Raw genomic sequence first — 11,768 nt, 5'->3', positions numbered from 1 at the left:
ACAATCACACAAATTATGCGAACGCTTTGCACTTTTAAAACATCCTTTGCAGAGGAACTAGAGCCATAAAAACTTTTTTCTAAAATAAATAAAAGCAAACACAAACTATACAAACACATCAACTTTACACACGTTCAATACAGTCTCTCCAGGCAATGTCTGTAGCTAACGCACATCTCACTCCTCCTCCGCTTCTCTCTCTGGATCCTGAAGCTGGTGGATCGTAATATGGGCACTTTTAGGCAGATGGCTGAGAGATAACACAAAGAAACATTTTTATATTAACTCTATAATTTATTGCTGTGCAAGAAGACAGTGTTTTGGATTTCTAATTGACTTAACACCTTAACAAATCGTTAAAAACATTTCAAATAAAATGTTCTCATTATGCTTTGAAAGGCTTTTTTTGTTTTTGTTTTTTACGCTTTTGTCTTGGTTTACAATTATGCATTTGATTTCCTTATGACTGCAAACTAATTAACTAATCACTAGTTCAGAAAGCCATAATTAAGACACCTGGCTTTAGGGTTTGTGGTCTACAAACTGTTTGTATTTTCTGCCTGAATAACTGCGATTATGAAGACAGGAAAAGCTGATAATGAATGAACACAGTTACTCTGAAATACATTTGGCATCTCATAAAAACTTTCAAGAATCAGTCATATTTCAGCACTGAATTTGAATATATATCATGATAACATTTGTTGTACTGAATTTCAATTTATGCAGATTTGCATTTAAAAAAAGAAAGGAAATCTAGAGTATGTGTCCAGACAGGATGGTTTCATTACTGTATGAAAATATGATCTTTAATCTTTGATCTTTGACAAATTACAAAACCTTGGATGGTCCTAAAAACAGGCATCATATATTAAAGTATTTTTAGCATGATGATATTCATACTGAAGTTCTCATTTTTAAACATCCATTTTTAAACATTCATGATTTGTACCATTAACTCTCTTTAATGGGTTTGAATTCATTAAAAAAATATTTTTCTTTTGATAAAAAAATATTAGAAAACAATTTATTTATGCTGTTTTTAACTTTCAAACAAAGATTAGAAAGCTGCGGATGGAGAAGATGATTTTCATTACATATTTTGTTTTTGGGTGAAATATCAATGACACATGTTTTGGAGTGAGATTCACCTTATAATGCTTAATAACTTTTATTTACCTGGTGGACTGAGGGGTGATGAAGATGAACTGTCGCAGATGCTGACGTTCTGAAAGTGCTACAAGCATGTTCATTGAAATGCTGCGATTATGCATGTCCTTAAAAATACAAAACAGCTTTATTAAACGTATGAAATATGTACATGTAAAATACTAACGTTAAAAGCACGGAATGTGTTCTTTAAGTCATTATATGGATAAGAGTATGTACCATATAAACATCAAATTCATCTAGGCACCGGAAGGGCGACTCAGTTATTTCCCAGAGTGCCAGAATGAAGCAGACAGTGGAGAAGGAGCGCTCGCCTCCCGACAGGGAACGCATGTCATTGACGTTGTTTTTTTCCTGACCGGGGGGTTTCACCTGAGCCGAAACAAGAAACATTCATCACAGAAAACCCAGGACATTGTGCACTTATGACCTAGAGATATTTTCATGAGATTCATCCTGTTAGTTGATCCACTTTGTTGTCAGAGCAAATTGAAGTTTAAATACACCTTACTGCCAGATGTAACTTACTGAAATGGACAGAGTTTCATTGATGTGATTAAACATCATAGAGCCACAGCAGTTCAGCTGCATCATGAAGTTGTTGAAGTACAGCTTGCACCTCACAGAAAGTGACCTGGAAACAGATTCAAAACAGACACTGTAAGGACATGAGAGGAAATCTTTTAAACAGAAACATACCGTAGCCTCCAACTGTGATGGTACAGAGTTAGTTCACCCAAAAATGAAAAGTAGGCTGCGTTTTACTCACCCCCATGGCATCCTAGGTGTATATGACTTTCTTTTTTCAGATGAATCTATTCTAAAGTTATATTAAAATCTTCTAGTTATATTAGAATCTAGTTATATTAAAAATTGTTTTTGACCTTTCAAGCTCTATCTTTGCAGTCAAACGAAAAATATCCATATTCAAAACATAATAATAATCACTTGAATCTAGTTTGCGCTCACAGTTGTAAATGAAGCAGTTCTGGGGGAATTACGTACGAGGTCAGTTTTGCACATGCGGCGCTCAGAAGTGACGCACACAGAAACACGGAAGAGAGACCTAAATAAAACAATGGTCACTAATTAGAAGTACAAAACGAGGATTTGTGAAGAAGGATTTCGATGTAAGCCAAGAGAAGATCGGTTTTCCTTTCATAATGTAAGGAAACTTTACTTCTTTTGATCCTGTTAACAAACGTTGGTTTTCACGAGACTAAATTGTTGGTGCAAGCTAAATTAAAGTGATTATTACATTTTGAACTTGTATATTTTTCTTACAATAATGCATCAAGCTACAGGAGGCCTTTGTTCACCCCCTGGAGATTAAAAATGTGTTTTTTTCTGGATGGGCACTTTTTATTTCACATCTTTTGGACTGATGCACTGCATCACTCGCTGACTGCAACAATAGAGCTTGAAAGACCAAAAACTATTTTTAATATAAAAATATACTGAAACAAGCAAGTCATATACACCTTGGGGGTGAGTGAAAAACTCTTTTGGTTGAACAAACCCTTTAACTGTGTTATACTAAGTTACCGTCGCATTGATTTGTATCTGTCCTGACGGTCAATCATGATGTGGTCGAGACGATCAATAAACTTCCTGAGATCCCTCAGCTGGCTGGATTTGCTTTTGTAATTAGTGTGAGCCTCTGCGTACTCCCTGGAAAAATACATTCTTCAGTAGTATATTTCAGTTCTATGCAAAAAAAAAAAAAGACTTTTCATAATTGCTTTTTAATTCTCAGAAATGCTACTTCCAGTGTATAAAATTAAATAACAATACATAAAACAAAATGAGCCATCAGTCGAAAGTATTTCCTTAAAAATGATATCAGATCTAAACTAAAATGAAATAAAATGCACATTTCAAATTTGTGTCAGTGGAGCTTCATTTATACTGAATCCGGAAGTCTTTTTTGAAATACCTGATAACTTGTTCCTTGTCACCGTGGCTGCTCTCTTCTGTACTGATTTTTTGTCGAAGGCGTGTGATTTCGGCATCGATACATTTGGCACTCTGATCTACCTGCTGTCGCACAGGACAGATCTCTTTGGCTTTGGCTTCGCAATCCTACAAAAGCAAACCGTTACCAAACAATGAACAAGTCCTATATTTTGCCATACTGCTGTTTAGATGGAAACAATATGAACATTTGGTGACACTGTAGATAAGGGAACACTTATTCACTATTAATTACCATATTTTTCGGACTATAAGTCGCACCTGAGTATAAGTCGCATCAGTCCAAAAATATGTCATGATGAGGAAAAAACATATACAAGTCACACTGGACTATAAGTCGCATTTATTTAGAAACAAGAGAAAACATTACCGTCTACAGCCACAAGAGGGCGCTCTATGCTGCTCAGTGTAGACTACAGGAGCAGTGAGCAGTATAGAGCGCCCTCTCGTGGCTGTAGACGGTAATGTTTTCTCTCGGTTCATGTCAAATTAATTTTTATAAATAAGTCGCACCTGACTATATGTCGCAGGACCAGCCAAACTATGAAAAAAAGTGTGACTTATAGTCCGGAAAATATGGTAAGAGTTTTTCTTCAAAAAACTGCTATTTTGATGCTTATTGATAATTAGTTAGTTTATTGTTAAGTTTATGTCTAAAGTAGGATTAAGCGATCTAAAATATTATCATACAGAATATGTGCTTTAGAAGTACTAATAAACAACCAAAATGCTAGTAATATGCATTTTAAGAAGCAACTAGTTAATAGTGAGCATTGGTCCTGAATATGATTATATGATGTATAAAGCACGAAGGAGTGATCACCTGCATTTCTTCCTCTCTGAGTGACAAATCATCTTTCATGGTCTGAATATTAGCCTGATGATCCTCGAGTTTCTTCTCCAAGATCTTCAATGTCTGATCAAGTTTACTGCACACAGCCTCTGCCTTAACCTGCTCCTCCTATTCAAGACAAATCCATCTTTCAATAAACAATATGTGTGTGTGTGTGTTATATTTTGTACATAAAATCACAATTTTACAATTTCCAGGTTTTGCATGAATGTGGGAATCCTGTAGTAATTGATACACACACACACAGGCACACACACACACAGATATATTATATAATAAACAACAACATGTAAATTAAGTATTGCATTTTATACTGATCATCTCTCACCTTCAGTTGTTCCGTCTCATCTGAGAGTTGCTCCATTTTATTTTTCACATCTTTATATTTCTGATTAATACTTGAAAGCACTCTCTCGTGCTCCTTTAACTCATCCTGGGCCTCTTTCGCGTTTCTCCTCTCCGATTCGATCTTCTGTTCATTTTCCTGTGCATCTTCTTCCTGTACATTTGACAAACGGCCTGTAACTCTGTCTCACAAAACACTAAACCTCGATAGTTTTGCCCGATAAAACCCATAGAGACCTCACCAGGGAGCTGATGTCTTCAGCCTGCGCCTCTTCAATGTTCTCAAGTTCTGTTATGGAAGCTTTAACCTTATTTATACTTTCCTAAAAACAGGAATCAAGTATGCAGATGTTTTCGGACACAAATAACGACATGAACATAGTGTAGCCTGTGCAGTTCAGTACCTGATTCTTTTTGCAGGCCATGATGACACTCCGCAGCTTCTCCTCCATGAACTGAATGTCTTCCTTCACAGAGACCAAGTGAAGCTGGAACCGTGAAAGCTGAGCCTGACTGTTCTCCAGCTCCGACTCCACTAGACTGGAAACCAGTAAAGAAGAACGTAATTGCTTCTGATCATGCAATAAACAATCAGGCTTGTAATTGAAAAAAAGAAGGTTCAAACTCGCTCGGGGTACAATTAGAGACAATTTACTTGATGAAAGAGTATTATTCAGTATTTGTGCAGATCACACTTGCCGTATTTCTGCCTCTGGGTCTCCACCGAGATATTTGACCAGTACTTCATGTTCAGGTGTGTAATAGCGATGGCTGAAGACCTGATCACCATCTGCAGTGAAGGCCTCACGGCAATTCTTCGGGGGTCTCGACCCCTGCATGACTCTTCTCGCACAAGCTTTCTCCTGTTTTAAAATAAAAACAATAACAACATATGACATATTTTATAGAGCAACAATATCTATAGATAGATTGTGAAAAATCATTCCAGTTTAAAATAACTGTTTTCTATGTGAATCTATTGTTTATAATTTATTCTTGTATTACTCCAGTCTTCAGTGTCACATGATCCTTCAGAAATCCTTCTAATATGCTGATTTATTCATATTGGAAAAAGTTGGGTTTCTTAATATGTTTTTTTTTTTGGAACCTATGATACTTTTGTCAAGATTCTTTGATGAATAAAGAGTTAAAAAATGAATCCTTAGTCTTTAATATCACTTTTTTTTAATCAAATGAACATATTCTTGCTGAATAAAAAAAACATAACTAATATATTAACATAATATACATATTTAAAAAGTATATATAATAAAAACATACCGACCCAAAACTTTTTAACAGTAGAAATATTGTATCATTGAGAACATTTAATCTTTTTAACAAAAAAAAAATCTGTTTTGAATAAATGTGGTTCTTTTAAACATCAAAGAATCTTTAAAAAGTATCAGAGATTCTAAAAAAAATAAAAAATAAGGAGCACAACTGTTTCCAACATTGATAATAAACCAGCATATTAGAACAATTTCTTTGAAGGATAATGTGACACTGAAGACTGTGAAATGTGAAATTCAGCATTGCTTCAGAGGAATAAATTATACTTTAAGGTATACTAACATAGAAAACAGTTATTTTAATTTTTTATAATATTTCACAATATTACTGTATTTTTTATCAGTTGAAAGCAGCCTTAGTGAGCAAAAGAAACGTCTTTAAAAAATCTTACTGGTCCCAAACTTTAAAACAAATAATATATTTTTTTAAATATTTATTCACACAAACAAATCTAAATCAGTTAAACACAAAAGTGGTCATTTATTTAGATGTTTGCACTCCATTGTTTATGTGTTATAAATGATAATAAATGCTTTTACTTATTATTATTACTTAACAACTTACTTTGATAATCAGAATGCTCTCAATGCCCCTCATATCAATCAGACAGTTTGTTATCACCGGGTTCTCGATATTGAGGCAGTCCAGCACAGATGGAAACTCAGGATGGTGGACTCCACTGACAAGAACACGTAGAAACATCATGTTTACAGTAGCTGCATGAAGACCTCTGACTCCATTTCTGGACACAGATATTTCTTACCGGCCTTGCAGGTTATAAACTCTGTCTGTGAATGGACACACCATAATCTGAGGCCTGCTGCCTTTGGGGAAGTATGAGGACATCAGGCCCTGCAGGACTTTTTCGTCCCTGTAATTATCACAGCAAAAGGTTTTAAAGAAACCTCGTAAGCAACTCTCCACAGCCACGGCTAAACTGGGATCCTTTAGGCTGATGCATGCACCTGGTGAAGAAAAAACACTGCATTAGATGAATCTCAACTTGATTTGGCATCGCAAAGTTGAGAGACTCTTTAGTGAATAATCTGAAGGTACTGAGCGCCTCTCACCTATAGGTCCTACAGGTTTCTTGATGAATCGGCCCTGAGCGAAGGCTTTGTCAATGGACTCCAACAATTCTGGCATGTGATCGCCGAAGCGTCTCAGTCTGTTGGATCTGCTGGCCATTAGCTGCTTCTTTCTCTTCAGTTTGGACTCCAGAGAAACCTGGATGTTCTTCTCCTCCATGCTAAAAGATGATAAACACTCAGAAACTATCAAGATACATCATCAATCATGCACAGGCGGTTCTTTCTTTAAAGGAGTCATGCAACTTATTTTAGGATCAGATTTATGGAACAGTGGGTTTTGCAACTTGGAATGTATCCACAATACAAAATATTTTTCAAAGATTTTTTTCACATTTTAGGTTAATTTCAAGCCATGCCATGCAACATGTACAATTAAAGCCATTGTGTTTTTTGCAAAGCAGGGTTGAATACGCCTTGTGTCCCTCCACTTTCCTATCGTCCTCTTCACTGTCCAGTCAAGTCCAATAAAAAAAAAACAATAATAAAGTTGCCAGACTTTACCTGAGTTTATCATATTCCTCTCTTCCTTTAAGCAGAGCTTGTTGTTTGTCCTTAATCTCTTGATTCAGAGCGCTGGACTCTTTCTCAAGCTTTTCCAGCTGCTTTTTGAAGGCAGCTATTTTTTTGAGGTGCTGTGCTTGCTCAGTCTCATGGCTTCTTCTGCCACTGCTAAAAACGTGACATTCATAGCGGCGTCAAATTAGTCAGTTATTTAAACCACGTGCTTAACTAAGTCTTTAAACAAATGCCAATTAAGAAATGGTTTGCAAAAATACTTAGAGGTCTTCCCTCAACAAAAGCACTCACCCGTGACTTATTTTGTGAATTCGCTCCTGAAGAAGGCATTGCTCCTTTTCTAATTGTTTCAATTTATTCTCAGCGCGGAAGTAAACCACCTGAAAAACTGGCACTCTAAAAATCTATACAAACTCTTTGGGAAATCAACAAGGACCCTGCTTATTAACTTAAAACAGTAGTTCACCCAGAAATTAAAAGCATAGAAGTATTTACTCTCCTCTTTCTTGCTTCCACGCAACACAAAATACTGCTCTTTTCCATTCAAAGATAGCAAATGACAAACAATCTGCATTAAATGTGTATGTAGACAGTCTCCGGTCACTTCATGCTTTCACTGCATGGGAAAGAGGAGCGCAAACATTCTTCAAAACGTCTCTTAATGTATTCCACAAAAGAACCAATTTTCCTTTTTGGGTGACATATTACTTTAATACTACATTTGCCAATTGTTGCTCACATGTAAACATTGAAACACTCATCCGAACTCTAAAAAGATGCATGTCTTCATTTAAAGTGAATATTAAAGAGATGTACACGTGTGAACGTTTGCCTCTTCAAAAACGCTGACTTTAGTAACAGTAACTAACAGAAAGAGAAAACAAAGACATCTCACCTCTTGACTCTTCAGTGCTTTTGTTTTGACTTTAATTTCTTCCTTCATCTTACAGCTCTCCTCTGCCAAACGCTCCTGCTCTTCTCTAAGAGTGCAAAGCTTCTTCTGAATGTCCTGCAATCTCTTTTCAGCAGCGGTAACTTTGCTCTTAAAAGCAAAGAGAAATATGTTTTACAGTCAAATGCGTACTAATGTAAGAAGGACAATACACACTTGTTTAAACCAAGAACTATGAATGACATTCTGTTGAAAACATTCCTGTTTACACTACCATACAAAAGTTGGTTATAGTTATTATTTTTTGAGTGTTTTTGAAAGATGTCTGCATGCCCAAATCAGCATATTAGAACGATTTGTGACACTGAAGACTGGTGTAATGATGCTAAAAAAAAATCAGCTTTGCATCACATGAATAAATTACATTTTAAAATCTATTAAAAAAGAAAACATGCCTTTTGAATTGTAATAATATTTAATAATATTACTGTTTAAACACAGCCTTGGTGAGCAGAAGAGACATAAATAACATAAAAGAGTCCAGATTAATAGAGCCGATCACACAAACCTGACAGAGCTGCAGCTTTTCTTCCCGTTTACAGTCAGACTCTTCTTTTTCAATTTGTTCTATCAGTTGTTCAACAAGCCTCTCCTTCTCTCTCACCTACACCCAGCAAACAGAGCCACCACTGAACAGAGACTCTCTAATGCAAACGACTTTTCACACTTCTGTGAAGACGCACTAAAATAACTTACCAAACACCACGCCATCTTCTTTTTCAGATCCTCCAGAGTCTGTCTCATGTTGTCGAGCGATGACAAGCGTTCATATCTTTCTTTCTTTTGCAAAAACAACTGCCTGAGATCTTTAAGACACTAAAAATAGAAAGCGTGTGAAGATTGTGGTGACTGCCTGTTCATAACATGCATTAAGTATGTGGAAACACTAATAAAGATGACCGACTATGAATTCACAAATCACCTCTTCTTGTCTTTCCACTTGTTCGCGTGTCAAGGCTTTAGTCTGCTTGATGTGAATGTAGTCTCTTTTCATTTGCTCCAGAAGAGTTGCTTTCATGAAAAACTTCAGGACAGCAAAGATAGGAATAGTGTGAAAACAGTTGGCCATACAACACTGCTTCGGTTACTGATGGCATAAATTAAAAATAAATCACCTTGTACTTGTCTGCTTCACTTTTTGAATGCAGGAACTGTTTGCTCATTTCTTGATTGAGCACTGAAACGGGATTGTCAACCTGTAATATGACATTAATAGAGAATGAGTGGTTTGCTTCATACAAAACATCAGGAATTAAACAACTAGATTTGAAAATAATTGCTTAAATATTGCACTTAAATGCATGCAAGTCAGCTGTGAGCTGTTTTTTTTCCACCAAAAGTACCTGAATACCGAAATGGTCCAGTATAGCAGTTAACTCTTCTTTCTTTGTTGAAATGACATGGCCTAAAAATGGAGCAAATCTTAATGTAAATGAGGAAGTCCTATTTCTGATTTTAAGTGTGAACAGGAAAAAGTAATTATATTACCAATTTTATTCTTGATTTTACAAGTCCTGCAACCGTCGCTTGTGATCCGATGCTCAATGCAGATGCTGTCGCCATAAATGTCACCTTTATAGGGGTCGTTCCCTCTGTTTTTTAATTTGACTTTAATGTCTGCAAAACTGTAAATTAAAGACTCAAGAGTGCTTGTAAAAACTAAATGATCTTATGAAGAAATATTTGCATTTTATTTCTAAAATATACTAACCTCTCTCCATATTTCACAAAGCCTTTCAGAGATGTTCCTCTGTTGGTTGTGGTTGCTTTTCCACCGAGACCCACTATAAGAGCTGTCAGAATAGCACTTTTCCCAGCTTAGAGTGGAATAAAAAATAAAACATGCATTGAGAAAAGACCCACATTTTTTTTTTTTTTTTTAAAGCCAATTCTATTCAAAAGCCACTTTTGTGTTGGGGTCAGTTTGATCCCATTTTATTCTTTCGTGAATTTTTGTGCATTTTTTTTGTGCAGGGTCATGAATGTGCATGCAAAATAAGTGTCTTTTAAACAGGATGTACAAATTCCCCCAGTGAACCAGATTTTTTTTTTTCAATCCAATCTGCAAAAACTACTTTTTTGCAACTTGTCAAACATTAAAATATAAATACATTAAAATAAAAAAACATCATAACTTATTAAATTTAGGACATTTAAAGAAAGTTTCACAGTCATAAAATGTGGTTACGGTTGTTTTTGGATCTCAATTACAAGACTGAAAAGTAGAATGAAAAAAATAATTGTATCATTTAATATAAACCCAAAAACTAAAAACATTAAAATAAAAATAGCAATAAATACTACTTAAATCAAGAACAAACAATGTAAAATAATATGTATTTATACTTGTAGTTATTTGCTTCTCAGTGTACAAACAATCACTACAAATATTTGTGAAAATAAATAAATAAATAAATAAATAAATAAATACATTTTGTGTCCCTTAAAATGGATGTGATTTATTTTTAGTATCTGACAAGCTACTATAGATGTTTTCTGTTTATACATGAATCTTTAGTGTTTTTCATAGTGTTAATTTTTGGCAAATTGCAAGGAAAATCAATGTGGTACCCAGCTTTTGAACGCAACAGGAGGGTTGCTTTCAAGTGTTTTCAGATGTTTGACTGGTACTGTAAATCATGACTATTTTATTAATTCAATCCAATAAAATAAACAAGTCTGTTAAAATCTGATAGTTCTTACTTCCATTGTTCCCAACTATGAAGTTTACATTTGGTCCAAATTTGAAAGGTCCAAGCAAATGGTGACTCATAAAGTTCCTCAAAGTGATACTTTCTATCACACCGATATCTCCAATGCTCTGGAACAACAAAAGATAAATGTTATTTAAACCAGAACCATCATTATCACTTTTAGAAATGTCAGGCTCTGTTCAGGAAGTCACCAAACTGACCGAAGCAGAGAGTGAGTGATCTTGCTGGACTTCATCCTCCTCATCAACATCCTCCTCATCCTGGACATGTGTTTTACCATCCGTCCTAGGAGTCTTAGAAGGTTTTACAACATTGTGGACAAAAGACTTCCTCTTATTCATGGCAGAAAGATGCCCAGCCTAGAGCGCAGGAGGAGCACAGACACATCAGCATGCCTCTGGAAGCAACAAAGTTTATCTTTTAACTATTAAAAAAAGCTGTTATTAATTCTGCAGTTTTGTGAAACAGGATATTTTAACCAAGGAAGTTCATATTTGATGTCACAAACTAAAATCTCACTGAAATGCCTTGATAAACATGTATGCTGCATCACAAAGAGGAACAATGGATGCGCTTGCGAACATGCCAACACATAGTTCAGCTGACAAGGATGAACAGGTGCACAGCCAAATGTTACATTACAATCGCATACGGACACACAATTTAACAGTGCATGAGTTTATTAAATTAATCACGTATATACGTACCCATTCCTCTGCATCTGGAAAGTGAATGTGTCTTATTGAGGACTTCCTGGTTGACAGACAGCGCGCAGCTACAACTAACTCCACCCTCCGAATAACGACTGTTAAACTTCAGACCACATGAGCTTATTTAAGCTATATGAATGTGTCTATTTA

The 11,768-nt window shown here is 35.5% G+C and overlaps 1 protein-coding gene across 1 annotated transcript; it reads right to left on the bottom strand.

Moving 5' to 3' along the window:
- Nucleotides 1-117: 117 nt before the first annotated feature.
- LOC113060860 (structural maintenance of chromosomes protein 6-like) lies at nt 118-11,699 on the bottom strand. The gene is made up of 27 exons (XM_026230084.1): nt 11,616-11,699; nt 11,109-11,305; nt 10,898-11,015; nt 9,906-10,011; nt 9,683-9,819; nt 9,538-9,599; nt 9,310-9,390; nt 9,117-9,218; nt 8,891-9,010; nt 8,703-8,798; nt 8,138-8,284; nt 7,534-7,622; nt 7,228-7,395; nt 6,706-6,884; nt 6,399-6,600; nt 6,200-6,314; nt 5,042-5,205; nt 4,747-4,882; nt 4,585-4,665; nt 4,326-4,496; nt 3,968-4,105; nt 3,107-3,252; nt 2,716-2,841; nt 1,699-1,804; nt 1,390-1,542; nt 1,180-1,277; nt 118-250 (listed from the first exon to the last, which is right to left on the bottom strand). Exons 2-27 carry the CDS (start codon nt 11,247-11,249, stop codon nt 178-180), a joined length of 3,255 nt encoding a protein of 1,084 aa, XP_026085869.1. The 5' UTR covers nt 11,250-11,305; nt 11,616-11,699; the 3' UTR covers nt 118-177.
- Between the last annotated feature and the right edge of the window lie 69 nt (nt 11,700-11,768).

Source organism: Carassius auratus, chromosome 42 (genome assembly GCF_003368295.1).
Source record: "Carassius auratus strain Wakin chromosome 42, ASM336829v1, whole genome shotgun sequence".
NCBI classification, from domain to species: Eukaryota; Metazoa; Chordata; class Actinopteri; order Cypriniformes; family Cyprinidae; genus Carassius; species Carassius auratus.
This window is presented reverse-complemented; position numbering and strand designations above follow the sequence as displayed.